General features: G+C 35.9%; 1 protein-coding gene across 1 annotated transcript in view; it reads left to right on the forward strand.

Moving 5' to 3' along the window:
- Window positions 1-16,982: 16,982 nt before the first annotated feature.
- LOC114922947 (contactin-6-like) overlaps window positions 16,983-21,570 on the forward strand; it is a gene marked incomplete at its 3' end in the record, with an annotated part of 107,644 nt that continues 103,056 nt past the window's right edge. Inside the window, 2 exon segments of the mRNA XM_029285177.1 lie at window positions 16,983-17,022; window positions 18,905-19,031. Of these exon segments, the coding sequence (XP_029141010.1) occupies window positions 16,983-17,022; window positions 18,905-19,031 (167 nt within the window).

Consider the following 21,570-nt stretch of genomic DNA (forward strand, 5'->3'; position numbering starts at 1 on the left):
CCAAAGACCAGTGCTTTTTTTCTAAAAAAAAAAAAAAAAAGGTGCCGGAATTCACACATGTCATACAACCCGCCTTGCCTACCCTACGAGGTTCCATCCAAAAAAGGTGCCGGAACTCCGTTCTGGGCATTCTATGAGAAAAAAAAGCCCTGCCAAAGACCAAGCCCAATTCCTCAAGACCAATAGGAACAAACTTCCAGCAATAAAGCTGGAAGCTGTAAAAAGCCACTTTTAAAGTCTTAGCCATGTCATCCAGTTGTGAATCAGGATGCTAAATTTAGGTAAATTTGACAATACTGCTTGAGGATGGAAGGGCAAATCAGAAGTTGGCAATCCAGGGAGGAACGGGATTCGAGAGGTGTAGGTAGAAGGTCAGAAATACATTCTCTTATCCCAGAGACACAAAATAACTTTAGGGTGAGAAAGTGTGATGGTATCAGATGCTAATTTGCAAGAGGGAGGGGACTTTTTCTCAAGAAGCTGAAAGACAAATCAGCCTTGAATTATGTAGTATGCAGAAAGAGGCCCTGAATGGATCCTCCCTAAACCCTCATAAGATTTATCTGATAGCTATGCAGAATGTACTTTAGACTGGCAAGATTCCTCTCCATAGGCAGACACATTAAAGAAATTCCTAGCAGCTCAACTTGTCCTTCTTTGTGCCCTGCACCTGACATCTAGTACTGATTAGCTTAGTAGCTTTGTAAAAGTAAGAAAACCCAATTAATTTTTTTTCAGTTATCTGATAAAAATCAATTCATTCCTTTCATTCTATCCTAATCCAGAGTCTTCACCCAGCTCCAACAAGTTATATTACCTTCGAGAAAAATATTCAAAGCAGAAAAAGAAAGGAGTTTAATGGTAGCAAAACAAAAAGATACTAAAAGAAAAGACTCCCACAAGAAAAGGTATAGGACGATGAGCACTTTGGACTGGTGGTAGACACAACCAGCTAAATCACTGAAGTGGTTTCAACATGAGAGCAATGAACAATCCTAAGGAAGTCCTGTCACCAATCTTGTAATAATAATAATAATAATAATAATAATAATAATAATAATAATAATAATAGTAGTAGTAGTAGTAGTAGTAGTAGTAGTAGTAGTAGTAATAATAATAATAATAATAATAATAGTAGTAATAATAATAATAATAATAATAATAATAATAATAATAATAATAATAATAGTAATAATAATAAAGTTGGAAGGGACCTTGGTGGTCATCAAGTCCAACCCCCTGCTCAGGCAGGAAACCCTATACCATTTCGGACAAATGGCTGTCCAGTCTCTTCTTAAAAACTTCCAGTGTTGGAGCATTCACCACTTCTGGAGGCAGGTTGTTCCATTGGTTAATTGTTCTAACTGTCAGGAAGTTTCTCCTTAGTTCTAGGTTGCTTCTCTCCTTGATTAGTTTCCATCCATTGCTTCTTGTCCTGCCTTCAGGTGCTTTGGAAAATAGCTTGACTCCCTCTTCTTTGTGGCAGCCCCTGAGATATTGGAACACCGCTATCATGTCCCCCCTCATCCTTCTCTTCATTAAACTAGACATACCCAATTCCAGCAACCGTTCCTTATATGTTTTAGCCTCCAGTCCCCTAATCATCTTTGTTGCTCTACTCTGCACTCTTTCTAGAGTCTCAACATCTTTTTTACATCGTGGTGACCAAAACTGGTTGCAGTATTCCAAGTGTGGTCCTACCAAGGCATTGTAAAGTGGTATTAACCCTTCATGTGATCTTGATTCTATCCCTCTGTTAATACAGCCTAGCACTGTGTTGGCTTATATTTTGGATCAGTGTGATTTCCAGAACTTCTTCAAGAGCTGCCCATAAAGAGCATGTTGCAATTGTCCAGGGTTGAGTGTATAGGTGAATGAATCACTAAGCCAGATTTCTTTTTTTATTAAGAATACACTTTGTCAGTCAAAGCTTAAAAGGGTCTTCCTTGCTACTAAGTTATTTTTCCAATATATTGGGACAATTAAATTCAGCATATTGAATTTTATTTGATTATAATGTTGCTGGGCTTTTTTAAAAAAAAATATGCTTCAAAATAAAATGTGAAAGAGATGTCAAAAAGAAGTAAGAAAATTATCCACCACCTAAAATGCACAATGTTCACTGGAATGTATTCCCTTTATGAAAAACATAACAGCATAATTGAGACATGGGGAAAGACTTTTATGTAGTATATAGCATTTCGAAAACAAGATTATTTGTGTCGAGCATGATTTGAGAAAGATACAAGAAGCACCGTTGAAAAAAGATCGGAAAGCTAAATGAGGTGAAAAAGCAGATGTGCTCAGGAAGAATGTGCTTGCAATAAGGGAAGTGAGAGACAATGTGCAAAGTTGATAGGCAAAGCAAATAACTCAGGTAACTTGAAATAGTAAAGAAAGAGAAAATGAAGGTAGAAAATAATCAAATATATAAAATAAAAGGAGGTTGCGAGAGTGAAACAAACAAACTAAAAAACAAAAACAAATACCCACTACAGTTCCAGAAAGAAAATGAAAGATGGGAACACTGGAAACCAAATGCTAGAATTGTTTGATGGAAGGGAAGGTTTTTACTTTTTATGTTTTCTCATCATTTAAAACCAGTTTTGCAGTAATAGCTGGTGTGGTCTTTTCTTCCTTGAGGAAAGGGGGGGGAATGCTGGTTTCCATACCTGCAGCAGAGTTCTTCCCCACAAGGTCCTGAGAAAAGGAAAAGAGATAGTTACAGCCAAAATTCTTTTTTTCTACTTACATATTGTCATAAGCACTAGCAGAGCAGATTTTTTTTTAAAAAAAAAAAAGTAAAAAGCCTCATAGCCTGGTAAGATCCTTTTTCCTGGATACAAAGTGTAAACAACAACACCTTCATCCACCCCTCTTAACCCCTCTCCCCCATACCATTCCTACTGCATGCCACACAGCAGGAAGAAGCATGCTCTTGCAAAAGCTACTTCTACATCTTCTGACATCCATTCTTTTCAAGGCAACAGATGCTACTCGCTATTTTTTGTCCAGTGTCCCAATTTTTTTTCTATTCATATCCCAATCTTTAATAAATGTTATGTCAAAATACTCAAATTCATCTATCTTTTCTAATTGTTTAACTGTAAACTTGAAATTTCTTACTTGATTTTCCATGGCAAACCTTGGTATTTGATACCATTAATGCTTGTTCCAGGATACAATTTAATTTATGCATTTTCTCTTCCTTATTTGCAAATGATATTTCTCAATGTAGCCTTCACAACTCATGTTAAACAAATCATGCAGCTGTTCCATAAGCAAATCTCCTTCATGTTTTAATGTTTTTTTGAGTTATTCCATCTGCAGTCTAACCATTTCTCAATATTCTCAGTTGTTCACACAGACATCCTAGCATTCTGCCTTCACTTTCATTCATTTTTGCCAATAACAGTATTAATTTATTTTTATTTATTTTTGCATTGATTGATTTTTTCAATCTTCACCCACTTCCAAAAGTTTATTATTTTCATATAAACACTGTTTCTTTTAATACTATTTCTTGTTCTCTTGAGTCCTTTATCCTTTTCTTTAATCCCTATATTGATTGCAATTTTTTAATATATATTACACATAATTGTTCTCTCAGGTTATGTAGCACTCTTATCTGCATCTTTTCTTCATTCACAGCCTTTTTCACTTCATCATTTCACCAACTATTATTTTTCATATTTCCAAATAGTATAATTTTACAAAGGTCTTTAGCACTCTGGAACATAATTCTTTTCATTGTTTCAAGGAGTTTCCATATCTTGTTACATTTACATCCCCTTCATTGCACTGAGTAATTTATTTATGCTATAATACATTTTCATCCTGGATTTATAGTTTTCTCCTGCAGTCATTCTACTTTTACTATAGTTTTTTTCTTCTTCATCCCCATTTTTCCTAAAATCCACTCTACACTGTCCCATGTGTAAAATATTTTATTGCTCTAATATCCTTTTAATTCTCTCAAGCTTTCATCAGTCATATCAACAATGCTTTTAGATTTATTTTTATTGATTTGCCATTTGTAGATATGACTAGGCTTCAAAAAAGACTTTTTTTCCTCTCTTTTTTTCTTAGCTCTCTAAATACTTGCCACTTTATTCCCATATACCCATTCACAGACTTGCCACTAATCTATGGATTCCTTCTTTTATGCATGGCCACAGTAATCTAGATGATAGCAGTTCATGGTTTCTAATATAGACTTTGTCCCTTTTATTCATAATTAAATAAACAGCTTCATTTCTTTTATATTTCTTTCATTTCTTTTAGCTCCATAAATACAGAACATACCTATTTGTATTTCATTTATTTTATTGATTAAATCATGATCTTTATCATTTATGCTTGTCTTTCACTTGGAAGGTTGAGATTTCAATCCTAGGAAGTGGCATATGTTTCTCTATCAGGTCATAAAGAGAAAATATCTGCTGTCAACTCCACATAGGCATCAGGAAGGGCATCCAGCCAGTAAACACTCAGTTGCCCTGACCTAAAAAAAAAAAGGAATTAAAGGGTTATAAAAAGAAAAAAAACTCAAGTGTTAGAAAATTTTGTTTTATTATATAGAAATAGCAGCAGAGGATTATTATATAGCCATACAGATTGGTAGCAGAGAATGGTTACATAGCCATACAGATCAAATAAAATGTACAGTGTACAGTCACCATGGGCTTTGCTGCTTAACAGTTTTAAACTGTCACAGGAAACTCTTCTCAGAACAAAAGGAATAGATTATAGATTATAACCATAGATGCAAACTAAACACTACCATCTACTGGCCAAATAATTCTGTAATTCTTGCAATACAAAATACATTCTAACATGTATTCCAACACCAAGTTAGAATGTTCCACATTGCATGATACCCTATAGGTGAGTCCACAAATATTGGCATCCATTGCCCATCGTGATTTTCTTTAATTGATGTTTCCAGATAACACTTTCAAGAAAGATAGATAGGTCATCAGTATAAGTCAAAATTCAATATCAGCAAAATTCTCTAATTTTGCTGGTAAGATGAATGACCTATAAATTTGCTCTTCGTGTATAAACAGTTCTTGAATAGCAAAACTGTCTAACAAATATAATGGAGATGAGGAATCATCTGTCAAAATACAAAGTGGTATATCTTATTTACCCAATAATGCAAAATGATTGAAGAATTCAACATTGTTGTTTGATCCAGAAGTAGAAAAATCCCTATAAAACCAACATATATAGGTTTCCCTTGGGTTTCAGTTTTGCTATGACCCAATTAGAATATGAGGTTTCAACTGACAGAATTTAACCTCTACATAAGTGAATATTTTATATAAAAAATTACATGTATGCCCAAATTGTATTTTGACATACCGGTACTTTAGAAATGACAGTAAAGAAATCTCCTCTGTCTCACCATATTAGTTTGCATCATTATCTTTTAATTGCTGAACAAATTTATTTTTAATGACACTTGAGAGGGATAGAAGCACATTAAATAATCGGTTTTGCTAAAGCCATTCTATTTTCCAACTAAGAAAATGAAGTTTTTATACATATACATCAGATATATTCCTATTGGGGTATGTTTCTAACAAGTACCATGATAGTATAACCCATTAATTCATTCACTCATTCAACTCAAATCAGTCAGAGAACAGTCATATAAATAATGGTTCCTTTTCCCTAACAAAGGACATCTTGTGGATATTAAAAAACAAAACAAAACAAAAACTACATGGACAATATATGAACCACTTTTTAAGAAATATGTACATTATGCCTTTGTGCTGTGATGTATCAAGGTGTTTTTTTTTTGCTGAAGTATGTGAAAAATTACAACATAAGTCATAAACTATTGGATTGGGGTAGAAAATATTTATTTTATCATATTTTATTAATAATTCAGTTTCTGCAGCAGCCTGGGGACAATTCACAGAAGGAAGCCTATTTTTATGTGCACTCTTGTTGATCAGAATATATTTTATTTTTTTTAGCATATAGTCATATGTTAGTGAAAAAACATAGATATTATTTAAATTTATAAACAGTTCAGATTGCACAATTTTTGTATGTATCTGTATAGCTATATTTATACTGAGAAGCATATCTCACCTGTATTGAAATGCTGCAAAACTAATTTTGTTAATTAATTATGTTATATAGTTGCTTTGTACCTTATGTTAAGGCATTTGGTTTGGAAAAATCAGCCCCTGATCATTTATACTGTTTAATTATTTTTTTAAAAAAATACAATATAAAAACAAAGTAAAGTAGAGTAGTTGTATTTGAATCTCTCTTTTGAGTAATTGTCAATATATATAGTATTTAGCTTTTATGAGTTTAATTTAGCACATTAAAATAAAATGAACAGACCCAAATGTAGCATTTGTTTAAATTAATTATCTCCCTTATATAAAACATCTTCATCTGGAGAGTAATTAAAAGTAATGTTTATCTGTACATCAATATTTATTATGTCACCTATCAAAACAAAATGTATAAACATATATTTAATAGAATCATCACAGAGGTATAGTTTATTTGGATAGCAAAGTACTTTAGATGCAATGTGAATGAATACTCACTTTAAATTTTAAAGTTCATTATCAAATTTTTGATTATATGAATCTTCCTTTTTTGTCCTGTATATAATTCATAGGATGTTTATTTCCAAGATAATGCAAATTTTTGGCTCCCAAATTTAACCTCTTTCTGAGTTAATATTTGCTTACCATTTGAATGTGTTTGTAACTCCTTGCCTAGGCAACAGCCTTGATTGTTGGAATATTCCAGCTGTATTCTGTTTTACTTACTGCTACAGAAGAGCTTGATTTCTGACAGCTGTCTGTACACATACATTATTGATATCTTGTGTTTGCCTAGATATCACCCCAAAAACATGATTCACAGTCTTGATTTAGTTTCAGTTGAATGCCGTCTCAGACTTTGGTAGAAGCAGCAGGAACAAAATGTCATTGTCTACATATGTTTGTGACTTATCTCAATTAAGAAAATTATTCTTACTCCTCCACTAAGCAAATAAATATAAGATATAGTAGAAAATATATTGCTATCTGTACATTGCCAACAGTTTTGATCTTGGGACCAATACCTTTCAAGATTTTCATTAATTGCTTGGCTGAATAGCTGGAGGGAATGCTGATTTGCATATAACATAAAGTTTGGTGAGATGCCTAACACTCTGATCTTGGAAGTTTAGAGAAAGGGCTGGAAATAGAAGAATGACATTTAAGAGAGGAAAAAATCAAAGTTCTTTCCTTAGGAACAAATAAATCAAATATAGGTTGGGGGATACATGGCTTGGCAATCATGCATATGAAAAGGATTTTGGAGTGGCATATAATCACAAGATGAATGATAAATTAACAGTGTGACCTGGCTGCTAAAAAGACAGATGCATTTTTAGGCCACAACAGTAAGAAATATAATTTCCAAATGAAAGAAAATAATGCTGCCATTCCATTTTCAGTGGATCAGACAGCACTTGTGTGTAGCCTTGAGCACCATATCGTAAGAAAGATTCCATTTAATCCAAATAGTTTTGTTTTGTTTTTCTTGGTGATGCTTCATTAATTTGCTACTTATTTGATACCTTGCTTTGAGTCTATAGATCTCAGTTTGGCTCAGAAATGACTCAAGATTGATTTTATGCTTCATGTGTTTATCTAGAAATGTTACCTTTTGAATTTGAAATTCACTTCTATGTCCAGAATTAGATTTAGTTCTTTTTTGTTTTGTGATTTGACTACTTTCTCCTCATTTATCTTCCTAGAATAAACCTAGTAGGTTCTTACAGCATCACAATGTTTTTGAACCCCTTGTAATAATCTCTTAGATTCACAAAAACTATGCAAATACGCTAAAGCAGGGGTCCCCAACTCCGGGTCCATGGAGGCGGGCTGCGCAGCTGTAGGTGTACTGACGGCATGTCTTCCACCTCCAGGCATGAGGTGAGACTGCAGGGGTCTGAGCTGGGGCGGAGTGTGGCTGGGCAGAAACTGTCTTGCTCAATGCAAAGGTCCTCCGGAGGCTGCCCTTGCAACTGGCTACTTCTCCTTTTACTTCTTCCTCTTCCTCTTCTTCCTCACTTTCCTCCTCTTCCCCCTCCTGGCATCCCAGCTGAGCTTGCACGCCCTTCATGCAACTCTCCAAGTTTGCAAGAGAAGTGCGCACCAGCACAGCTTGCAACCAGGCACTCCCCCAAAGCCTCTTTGGAGGGGACCCAAGACATGGCTTTTCCAGCAAGCGGGCCTGACCTAGGGAGGATTTTAGGTAGGGATGGTTTTAACAGCAATTTTAATTGGAAACACAGCCGTCAATATTTGGTTTTTAATTTGGTTTTTATTGGGGTTTATATTTTTGTGTTTTTGTATTTTTGTATTTGTGTATAGTATCTGTTTTTAAATATGCTGTGAACCGCCCTGAGTCCTATGGGAGAAGGGCGGTATATAAATTAAATTATTATTATTATTATTATTAAGGTATGTTTGTGTGAGGGTGTCTTTTTGTCAGGGTGCAAATAGGGGCAGGGAGAAGCTACCTTTCACCTTAAGCACTACGTCTCCAAGGGAATCTCTGTCTCATCTGCACTCTTTCTAAGACCGCTGGGCTCTGTTGCACTTCAACTGGAGTTTTTTGCTTTTGTTTTGATGCTCCAGGTGCCTCGTGTTTTGGCAACATCCTGACTGTTTTTTGTGGTTTAAATTGGTGTGTGTGTGCTCCTCCTTTCTTCTGCAGCTCTCAAAGTTTGCAAGCCAAGTGGACTCCTACCCTGCTTGCAAAGGGGGAGGGGAGAAGATACATTTCCCCTTAAGCCAGGGGTAGGCAACCTTGGCTCTTTTATGCTGACTCAGGAATTCTGGGAGTTGAAGTCCATGAGTCATAAAAGAGCCGAGGTTGCTTACCCCTGCCTTAAGCACTGTGTCTCCAAGGGAATCCCTCTCTCGTCTATATCTTTTCCAAGACTGCTGGGCACTTGAACAACATTTCTTGATCCTTCAAGAAATTATGTAAACCATAGTAAATGGATTACCATAACAAAATGAACCGAATAGGACTAGAGATGGATATAACAGTGAAGATTGCTGTTACTAAAGTGTCATCTTTCTTTCTCCTCTATGTCTTTAATTGAGGCCATTTGCCTTCCAACAACACCTACAGTCCATAGGACAACAGTGTAATCAGCTTTAAAAGCAAGTTAATTTAAGAGTGTACATATTATTAAATAATAAGATCTTATATCTGGATTTTATTTATTTACTGTGGGAGCCTTGGTGCTCTCTGAGTTTCATGGTTTTCTTCCAGACATTTCATTACCCAAATAGGTAACATCATCATTGCATTTATTTATTTAACATATTGATATAGCTGCCCAACTCACATGCAGGTGACTCACTTACACTTGATACTGTGTATTCAGATCTACATCAATCTGACCAATACATTGTCTCTGCTCCTTCCTTCACTGGTATTGGCTGTCCACCATTTCTTGAATGCAAATAGAGACATTATCCTCCACTCCATCTCTCTCTGTCTCTCTGTCTCTATCTCTGTCTCTGTGTGTGTCTCCCTCCCTCGCTCCCTCCCTCCCTCCCTCCCTCTCTCTCTCTCTCTCTCTCTCTCTCTCTCTCTCTCTCTCTCTCTCTCTCTCTCTCTCTCTCTCTCTCTCTCTCTCTCTCTCTCTCTCTCTCTCTCTCTCTCTCTCTCTCTTGAATGGTGTTCTCAGTATTTCCTCAACATGCTGGGTTTTGCTGGCAGAATGAGTTTAGGATTGTCTCTTCCTTCCCGCTTTCTTAGAAGCAGAAAGTCACTGATCTAATCTAATACAATGTAATAATAATAGAAATAAGTGCATTATTTATTTGTTCATTTGCTTATTTAGAAAATTTTCAATAAATGTAATGCACTTGAATCATCCTGAACATCCCCCCTACCCTCCCCATCCCACCCCCCACCCCGTTCCATGGAAAAAATGTCTTCCATGAAACCAGTCCCTGATGCCAAAAAAGTTGGGGACCTCTGCACTAGGATGATTATAACTTCATCCTAATTTTATTTATTTTCTTCCTAGTATTTACTTACTTTTTATTATTATTATTAAGCCAATGTTGGCTTATTGGTTATGACAAGAATTGACCGACTAGCTGTCACCTGAACTTGACAATGGTGGCTGAGACAGAGTGGCTGGTGCAAACATACCCAGCCAGACTAATAGCGCTCTCTTCCTCTTCTTCTGTCTTTTTGAGTTTATTCATTTATTCTTTTGAACACCAATGTTGTCCATAGGCTTATGATACTTGAGCATACATACTTTTTAATATTGAAGTGAGAAAGTAGAAGGTAGCCCAAATGGAACAACTATTTTGAATTCTCCATGGGTAATATAAAATGATGTTTCCTTTTTATAAATCAGGTAATTATATACTTTCTTTGCTCTATGTTTTTCCCCAATAATCTATCAATTTGTATCCTGGAGCCACAAATTTCCCTGTAGTAGACCATGTAACAAATAAATCCTGTTATTTCCCCATAACTGATTAAAAGTTTTCATCCTCTCTCAACTCTTTCTATCTAGAAGAGTATGTAGAATTAATATGTCGGTCTCTGTGTGAGGGTGAAGTGTACAGCCACTATTACCTCAGTAAAAAGAATGCTTGCTTCCACAGTTTTCTCCCACAGTTTTAACTGTCAAATTATTTTTTTTTCTCAAATTGAGAGTTGAAAGGTGGTTTTCCAAGCCAAAACCAAACCAAAGGCATACTATTTGCAAGCCACTCCTCCTTTCATTGTTCTTAAAAATCAAGTTCTGATAACACCTACATCCAGACATTATTTCATTTACACATTAAATTAGAAGGCAATGATTAAAACATTTAGATGAGCTTCTAGAAGCCTTAGACTTCTATGCCATTTACAAGGCTTCTAAGCAATAGAATTATATACATTGGTTTTAGGAGTTATTTTTAATTAGAAGCAGGAGGATTCTGGCTCAATGCTCAATGCTCAAAATGAGGTTGATGTCGTCCCATATGAAAAGACTTCATAGAAGCAATTTCTCGAGCAAAGCAATGTAAAGCTCCCCACTTAGAAACAGGGTCCTTTTCCAAATGAATCGACGGAAATTTTTGTTGAAGTGCAATATTCCTTTGAGATACTGCAAAGTGCTACTACTTATGTACTGCTTGAAGAAGTACATACAGGTCTTATTACCTGCATTGTTCTCTTAAGATCCAAGGAGATCCAGGGAGCAAGTGTGAGTTAGACAGACAGAGACAAAAAGAGTACCTTTCTATTAAAAAGTGATGAGGAAATAATAATTCTCTGGAAATAAACAAAACCAAATAAAAAAAGAATACACAAATATGCAGAATAAAAACCAGAACTCTCTCAGATGTAGAAGACATCAGTTCACCAGTGTGGATGAATTATGACTGAGGTCTTAGAAGTTTCTTGTTGTTTCAATAGGTACTTTTTAAAAAAGAAACAAAACCTCTTTTCTCTCTATACTCTCCATATTCCTTAGCTTCTTTGTTTTTCCTTAATCCATGTGTCTAAGTGGTGGCTGAATGACTGCTTTCTGCTTGGATGTTCTTCTCTGCATTCTCTAAACCAGGGATCTTCAAACTTGGCCTTTTTATGACTTGTGGACTTCAATTCCCAGAATTCCTCAGCCAGGCACGCTGGCTGAGGAATTCTGGGAGTTGAAGTCCACAAGTCATAAAAAGGCCAAGTTTGAAGACCCTGCTCTAAACTTTATTCCCTGTCCTCTCCATTCATTTCTTTTTTAACTTAATTCAGCTAGTAACATTTATAGTTAAGCTTTGTGAGACCATGCAGTTATTGGGTGAAAAATTATTTTAACAAGTCTGCAGTTGCTTCATGAGCATATTTCTCCTTTAGGAACCCAAAAAGATTCTCATTGCTTGGACAACTGAGCTATTTATCAGCCAAAGTCCATATCTTATATCAATAGAATCATAAGAAGCATCTTATTATACAAATAAATATTCATAGAGCATACTTCTCTATTAATCTTAAGGGTCTTGTGCTATGTTTTAAATTAATATCACTTGCACTTCTTTCCAATTATAGATGGTGAAAATATACTCTTCCCTTTAATCTTGCTTAGTTTCACATTGCCCTAATTGCTTGGAGTGATTTATTTTTCAAGTTTCTCAGAGCCAGTTGTCAATTATCTGCAAGCAATCACCAACTTGCTGTCTTAATGTATCCTTGAACATTTTGAAGATTTCTCTTGAACAGTCATACATCATGTTATAAAAATAATTGCTTCCAAATAATGTCATATTGAACTTTCCCAAACATTAAGATTACTGATAATTCCAAATCAGACCTGGCATTATCTATTGGACTGGCACAGGGGCAGGTATCTTGTCATAATAATTCAATCTTTTTAGATACATTTGTAATTAACTCAGAACAATTTTATATTTCATTTGAAGTAGTATGTATAATTGAAAAGGCTATTTTTGGAAAAAGAAGAATTCTTAGTGGACAGGAAGAAACCATGGAGACGTGTGGCCAGATTACTAGAAGGGTCACATGTTTCCATGGTTTCTTTCCATCCACTAAACCAGACAAAATTAGTGCACTTCAGATCCTGTCAATCAAAAATATCCACCCAAAAAGTGTGCCTTCTCTGGCATGGCACCTGTCCTCTAGAGTCATATCCCTCCAAGATCCATTTGACTTCCAAATTGATAATTTTCAGCAAGTCTTTAAAAACTTGGCTGTTCTCTCAAGCCTATGAGAGCATATTTGTGGAATCCCTGTTGTTTGTGTTATGTTATAGGAGCTGTAGTTATCTAGATATATAAGGTGTTTTTTTATTGTTGTCTATTTTTAGTGCTTGCCAACCAAACACATTCTGGAGTTGAATGATAGTAAAGTGAAATGAAATGAAGTAAATTCACTTTAGTATGAGAAATTCTGCTAGCAAAAATAAAAGTGGATTACAACTAAATCATGCTACTTGAACTTAGTTCACAATTGTGTACACAATGCAGGATTGTTGAGCCTTTTAAAAGACAATACATATCACCAATGGCAGTTAAGCATGTGATTCAGCCCATTCATTTACCCTGATTTCAACAACCTATTGTCACTTTTTCTTCATCGGCAACATGTAGAAAACTTGCATATATTTCCTGCTCCAAATAATTGGCTGCTACTAATCTGTGTAGAAAAACATAATATGATAGCATCAGAACAAAGCATCCATATGATATGTACCCAGTTGTCTGTGGAGGATAGTTCCCACTGGTGGAAAAAATGGGCTAGCCTTCCTCCGATTGGGAGATCTGAGTAGGAGTCACTTGGCCTTCCGATAGGAACGACCTGCTCCACGAAATGGCCGTTTTGGCTGATTCTGTTGCCTAGAACGGAACCCTGGTCTGTCATAGGGGCGGTCGTACAGTCTGTCCTGTCTAGGGACATATGGTCTGGGGGGTTGGCTGACAGTTGTAGTCGACGCTTGTCGAAAGGACTGTCTCCGAAAATAAGGCGTGGGGNCTTGTTCAAATGGGCCATCACCTTGTGTTTATCCTTATTTTCAACTAGATAAGGTGCTAGTGCCTCCCCAAATAAATTGGTGCCTAAATAAGGGGCTGTTGCTAGGCGCCACTTAACCTTGGTGTCAGCCTGCCAGTGCTTTAACCACAACATCCTTCTAGAAATTATATTGGATGCGATGGACCTGGAAGAGAAAATGAGCAACAATAGATTCAGAGCCCCCTCCCAAAAAATTGAACCTCCAATGCTGTCCAATTGACTCTCCTCTATGTTCACCTCAGTGAAAAGAAAATAAGAAGCTTCTGATTAGTTGCTTAAACAGGTAGTATTTCTGTACAAGAAATTGATTGTTTAATCTACAGTTAGTGAAAACAAACCAAACCAAACAAAGCCATTAAGTTTACTTATCCCTAAAAATTACTTGAAAATAGACAGCTGCTTCCAGCATAGTATAAAGGAGAGCTAAAGATATTACTGTATGTAGCTCATTCACATAATAAAAACAATGGTTTCCAAAAATATTTACATCCCATTAATAGATAAGATGAAGAGAACGTGAGACAGAAATTTGCAGTTGAATAAAACCCTATTTTTTTGGAACAAGTTGCAGGATTTCTACACACTTTTCATATCCCTAGGTAGATGTGTTTTCAGATTTGACCCAGCAGACCCAGAGTAATTTAGCTTATTCTTTACAAATTGCACACTATTTTTAGACCATCAATGTGTAGCAAGGTACAATGTTTATAGAAACATAGTATAGTGCCTTTTTTCTTTCCTCTTCCCTTTTCCTTTTCCCCTTCCCATGTCCCCTTTGATTATATTGATTACAACCAGCTGTGGAACATACTCAAAAAATGGGAATCTGAGAACATCTCATTGTACTCATGAGAAACACATATACATATCAGAAAGCCACAATATAGAAACAACATGGTTTTCTTTCTTTCTTTCTTTCTTTCTTTCTTTCTTTCTTTCTTTCTTTCTTTCTTTCTTTCTTTCTTTCTTGCTTTCTTGCTTTCTTGCTTTCTTGCTTTCTTGCTTTCTTGCTTTCTTTTTTCTTCCTTCCTTCCTTCCACAACCATTTGAGTTCTAGAAAAACTAAACCCATCTTTATGAGGAATATGGCAACCTTAATTTATTAGAGTTTTTTTTTAATTATCACTGCTTTCAAAGTTCACCTGTGCAGTATTTTACTAAGTAAAAGTAATAGTAGTAAAAGTGTTGGATTTATTTGACTGACAGGATATTAAGTGATATAGCTATTATCTCCTCTTCCATTGTAAATCATCAAATGGAACCTTCAGTCAGCTTGGTAATAATGGCAGATGAATGCTGTGACAATATAAGGCAGCAAACAGTATCTGCCACTATATCTAGAATTCACTTATAACTCAAATCACAGTGACAAAATGCTTGTGCAGTAGATTGGAAAAAAGGTCTATTATTATTTATTTGTCTTTCCCAGGAACACAAAACTAATGAAATTTCATTGAATAGCTTGCATGTCAAGATTACTATATATCATAAAGACACATCCTTCTAACTTTGTAGTAGATATTTGTCTCTGTTATTAGATATTTCCTTCCACAATACTTTGATGTCTGAAGGACATGGCCAAGTTCATGGTATAAAACAAATCACCTGCATGAAAGAAAATAATTGATCTTCCATGCGCTTTGCACAACAATACAAAAGAACCATGCAGGAAATGTAGTTATAGCTTGTAATTTCAAAATAGCCCACCTTTCTTATAGATAGTTGAATCAGATATACAACTAAATCATTTCCTCTTCTTTGTGTTCTTTGTTTGGGGGACAGTCAATAGCAGAAGTGAGCAAATTTCACATATTGGATGACAGATCAAACTCTTATAATGTAATATAATAGCAGTCCAAAGCTACTCAATTGATGTGAACAATATCTGTCCAAATAGCATCTTCTTAATTTTCACCATGTAACTGTTGCCAACTGTAAACTACTCTGCTGTGTAAATTTTGCTTGGGAAATTTGCAAAGAAAACTGAGGGAAAGCAAATGTGTTTTCTGTGATTTTCTCAGTTTGAAACTTTATCTTCCTAATCTAGCTTTCACAGAAAACTACTAACCTAGAGAATATAGACAAAAAGGAGGAAGCTGCAGTGACAAGGGCCATATTTTATATTCAGAATTTGAACCATTTTCTCTCTTTCATTTTCCATTCCTTTTTCTTCATCCACAAGTCAGCATTCAGCCCTTTTGGTGGGGTACTTTCTGTTTTCTTGGAATAGAGGCGTATATTTATGAGTCCTTAGATCCAACCCCCAGGGATTTCTAAACGTTCTCATCCATTTTTAAACTGTACTATAACAGACAATAGAAATGAAGGCAAATATACATGTCCCAGGATAATGTTGTAGGATCTAATCTGGGTCAGTCCCCAGGACCAGAGGTTTAGTTTTTTGAGCTTTGGACTCATGTTGAAATCCATCCTCAGGGAATTTTTCTCAGGAAAAAAATAGAAAAAACAAAAAAGAAATCACAATTTGGCAACTTTCCCCCAAAAAATATCTTTTAGACTTAAGGCTGTCAAGATCTGCATACTGTATAGCCCTCTCGTTGGGCACCTTTGATAAAAAGAAAAGAAAATGTCCTGGAACCATGCTGAGTGAGTACTTCTGGATAAAGATTAACTGAGCTTTCAAAGAGATATTTGAATTGTCAAGCTGGCTTTGTATATTAGTTGCAACATCTCAGAATGACCTCATTAACTGGCGTTAGATTGGGCAGTACACCCACATTTTTCCAAGCCAATTGTGCTCAACTTCTGCCCACTAAGGATGTGTGTGGTGATGGGATTTTGGAGGGCAATGAGGCTGGCAAAGGGGAGTTAGGATCTCCAGGGACCTTTGGCTCCTGATTGTTCTCTCCTGCTTCAGACCAAACAAACCATCTAAGTTACATCAATGCCAATTTGTCTATTCCACTTCTGCAATTTGTCTATTCCACTTCTATGCTTGTTGTAGGAAAAAAGAAGAAAAACAGAAAAAAATATGATCTAAAGCACTTATTCGGTGATCGGGAAAAGTTAAAATATCTACAAAGATTGAAGATGCCTTTGGAAAAGCACTCTATATTGTAGCTTGCTTAAAATTAGCTTCATGGTACTTCATCATTTAATTCAAGATTTTGAAGATTTTGCCTGTTAAAAAAGGAACAATTAATCCCACTTTAAGGAATCCATTTTTTCTATTGATCACCAGCAAACCTCATAAACATATGCAAAGGCATCCAGAAATTTGAATCTCATTGATATAAGCATATCAGAGACTTTAAAAAAGATAGTTGTGGGCCACACACAGATCCTGGGCTGCAGTTTTTTCTGTACACCGGCCTTCCATTTCATAGATTCACAGTTTAATTCTCAGATTTAGCTGCTAATCAATTTTCAGCAGGATGCTCCAGTTTTATAGAAGCAAAGTAGCATTTATTGAAGGTTTGTAGCTTTGTTTTAACATATCTGTGTTGCACCTTAAAGGTTTTTTTAAAAAAGCAGTGGAAAGGGAGTGGAAGAAGGACAAAAGGAAGCCATTTCCAGTAGGCAAAACATAGCAAAAAATGTAGAGCACGATTCACCCTGTGAGGACACAAATCAAAAAGAGAACCAGTAGGAGAAGTAATGGTAGATTTAAGGTCTGCTCTCAAAGAGGCAGAGACAAAATGGTGGCCAGAAGATATTATACACACTGTCTTCATAACCATTGCAGGATCAACTGGAAGGATCAAACAAAAAAGGAAGTTGCCAACCAGCTAAGAAAAGGAGACCATAATGAAATGGTTGTATATTACTGGATGGAGTAGCCAATCACAACTGGGTTGTGGAATAAAGCACAGTCATATAAATGGCTAGAAAAGTTTAAGATGGTTCAGGATGGAAAACAGTACTTTTGAAATTTCAGAACAAAGATGGAGTGTTTTTGCAGTGGATGGAAAGCTCAGTCCTAGAAAGAAAGCAATTACAAAATGCTTCTGAAATTTGGCCAAGAAGTCAAAAATCAACATTAATTCAAACACACAGAGAGAGAGAGAGGGAGGGAGGGAGGGAGGGAGGGAGGGAGGGAGGGAGGGAGACACACACAGAGACAGAGATAGAGACAGAGAGACAGAGAGAGATGGAGTGGAGGATAATGTCTCTATTTGCATTCAAGAAATGGTGGACAGCCAATACCAGTGAAGGAAGGAGCAGAGACAATGTATTGGTCAGATTGATGTAGATCTGAATACACTGTATCAAGTGTAAGTGAGTCACCTGCATGTGAGTTGGGCAGCTATATCAATATGTTAAATAAATAAATGCAATGATGATGTTACCTATTTGGGTAATGAAATGTCTGGAAGAAAACCATGAAACCCAGAGAGCACCAAGGCTCCCACAGTAAATAAATAAAATCCAGATATAAGATCTTATTATTTAATAATATGTACACTCTTAAATTAACTTGCTTTTAAAGCTGATTACACTGTTGTCCTATGGACTGTAGGTGTTGTTGGAAGGCAAATGGCCTCAATTAAAGACATAGAGGAGAAAGAAAGATGACACTTTAGTAACAGCAATCTTCACTGTTATATCCATCTCTAGTCCTATTCGGTTCATTTTGTTATGGTAATCCATTTACTATGGTTTACATAATTTCTTGAAGGATCATTCTACACTAGTCAGATATAGGCAACATTCTGAAGCAAGGCTAAAAGCAAGTGCATTTCCTCACCTTTATTATGTAAATAAACCCTACACAAATCTTCAAGAAATGAGCTGCTATTATTAATCAGGCATGAAATGTTTGCACTTGTATGGGAAGAGGAAATTGCCTGCAGACTATCTGGGAAAAACTGAAAGCAATTTCACCTTGTAAGATTTTGAAATAAATGAAAGGCACAGAGTACCTTATATTTTTACAGCCTTGACAATAAAGCAGCAAGGTGATAAGTGAACATTAAGGGCACATAAACATTGTATATTTATATTGTGTTTAAACTCACACTGGATGGATATCTCAACACATGGTTGGTTAAGTTAAAAGCCCTCAAGGAAGGAAAGAAAGGATACTTTCCACTTTAGGGTATTGTTATTGTTATTATTATTACATAGAACTTTGTTTATGATAAATGCCATATTAGCTGCTTTTGAATAGAGAGAAAAATCTAGATATCTCAAAATGGTTTAGTTCTTTCATGTAGAACTCATTAAGAGAGAATACTTTGCAAAAAACTATCAGTACATAAAAGATATCTAAAGTTTGGCTGGAAAACCAGATACATTCTGAATTGTCTTTAAGTGAAATATGTTTTAAATCTGTTTAATATGTTTTGTATCATAGATGAACAAATTTGTCACAGTCCTGTTTTTATTCAAGAGTCATCTGATGTCATATATTCAGAGAATTCAGAAAAATCAGAAGTGCTTTTGAATTGTACTGCAAAAGGTTCTCCCTTGCTACACTATCGGCAAGGTATCTTCTATTTATATTATTATTTTGAGTATTATTGAGTCTAATGACAAAACTTTATAATTCTCAAATGAAGATCAAGCAGTTGAAATAAAGGAATTAAATGTGTATATGTGTAGTGTAGTGTAGTGTAGTGTAGTGTAGTGTAGGGTAGGGTAGGGTAGGGTATGGTATGGTATGGTATGGTATGGTATGGTATGGTATGGTATGGTATGGTATGGTATGGTATGGTATGGTATGGTATGGTATGGTATGATAAGCCAGGGGGTTTATCCCAAACATGATTATTTACAATAAGACATAAAACAACATTGGGAATGGCATAAGTGGCAGGTGAGAATGTAGAATGAAAGAGAAGCAGGTAATTTCATTTATTTATTTTTAAGGTGACACAAACTTTGCATGTTTGTTATTTACTAGAATAGATAGCATATATATTTTATTTTCTGTCTTTATTTTACTCAGAAAACACTTATTTCTTGTCTTTTTATATGTTTTACTGATGCAAAACTAGGATGTCAAGTGTCAATTCCAGCTACTGATGTTATTTTTAAAACTTATTATTACATTTTGAAAATGTAAATTGATACCTCTCTATTGTTTATGTAGCATACAAAATGTTTAAGACAACAAAAAAAATCACACCCTTATGCAGATTTCCATACACACATCCAAATCCTTAAGACTGTATAGAAATAATTGGTTTTAGAATAGAATTGAATGATAGAGTTAGAAAGGACCTTGGAGGTCTTCTACTCCAACCCCCTGCTTAGGCAGGAAACCCTACACTGTTTCAGACAAATGGTGGTCCAATCTCTTCTTTAAAACTTCCAGTGTTAGAGCACCCACAACTTCTGAAGGCAAGTCATTTCACTGATTAATTGTTCTAACTGTCAGGAAATGTCTCCTTAGTTCTAGGTTGCTTCTCTCCTTGATCAGTTTCCATCCATTGCTCCCATCCATTTAGCTAGATGAAACTCTATATAATAATTAATATTTATGTTATTTAGAATACTACCATCAAGATAGTAGTGTTGATTATTGTGGTACATACAATTTTGTGTTTATATTTAACAACTTCATGGAAATGATGAAACATTAAATAGAATAGAATAGAATAGAATAGAGCTGGAAGGGACCTTGGAAGTCTTCTAGTCCAGCCCCTGCTTAAGCAGGAGAACCTATACCATTTTAGACAAGTGACTGTCTAGCCTCTTCTTAAAAACCTCCAGTGATGGAGCACCCACGATTTCTGGAGGCAAGCTGTTCCACAGGTTAATTGTCCTCACTGTCAGGAAATTTCTTCTTAATTCTAGGTTGCTTCTCTATTCAGTTTCCAACCATTGTTTTTTGTCCTGCCCTCTGGTGCTTTGGAGAATAATTTAACCCCTCTTCTTTGTGGCAGCCTTTCAAATACTGGGGAGGCAAGCTGTTCCACAGGTTAATTGTCCTCACTGTCAGGAAATTTCTTCTTAATTCTAGGTTGCTTCTCTATTCAGTTTCCAACCATTGTTTTTTGTCCTGCCCTCTGGTGCTTTGGAGAATAATTTAACCCCTCTTCTTTGTGGCAGCCTTTCAAATACTGGAATACTGCTATCATGTTGCCCCTGTTTCTTCTTTTCTTTAGTCCTGTACAGTGCTTTTTTTGTAAAAAGAAAAGGTGCCGGAACTCACACACGTCATACAACCCGCCTTGCCTGCCCTACAAGGTTCCATCCAAAAAAGGTGCCGGAACTCCGTTCTGGGCGTTCTATGACAAAAAAGCCCTGGTCCTGAAGCCATTCTTCATATGTTTTAATCTCCAGGCCTTTGATCATCTTAGTTGCTCTTCTCTGAATTTTTTACAAACTCTCAACATCTTTTTTGTGATGTCGCGACCAAAACTGACTGCAGTATTCAAGGTGTGGTCTTACTAGGGTTTTATAAAGCAGTACTAATACTTTGCATGATCTTGATTCTATGCCTCTGTTTATACAACCCAGGATTGTATTTGCTTTTTTGGCTGCTTCTGCACACTGCTGGCTCATGGTTAAGTGATCCTCCACTAGGACTTCAAGGTCTGTCTCACAGTTGCTGTTTTTAAGCCAGGTCTTCCCCAATCTGTACTTGTATCTTTGATTTTTCCTACCTAAATGTAAAACTTTGCTTTTCTCCACATTGAAACTCATTTTGTTGTATAGGGCCCGTTGTTCAAGTTTGTCAAGATCTTTTTGGATCATGAGTTTGTCTTCTGAGGTGTTGGCTACTCCTGCCAGTTTGGTGTCATCTGCAAATTTAATTAGTTCCCCTTCAATTCCCTCATCTAAGTCATTTATGAAGATATTGAAGAGTACTTGGCCTAAGACAGAACCTTGTGGTACCCCCCTGCTTACTTCTCTCCATGTGGATGTAGTGCCATTGAGGACTACTCATTGAGTATGGTTTGCCAGCCAGCTACAGATCCATCTGGTGGTGATGTTGTCTATTCCACCTTTTTCTAGCTTACCAAGGAGTAGGTTGTGGTCTACCTTATCAAATGCCTTATTGAAGTCTAAGTA

This window comes from Protobothrops mucrosquamatus, unplaced genomic scaffold, assembly GCF_001527695.2.
Source record: "Protobothrops mucrosquamatus isolate PMUCROS unplaced genomic scaffold, P.Mucros_1.0 scaffold1376, whole genome shotgun sequence".
Lineage (NCBI taxonomy): Eukaryota > Metazoa > Chordata > Lepidosauria > Squamata > Viperidae > Protobothrops > Protobothrops mucrosquamatus.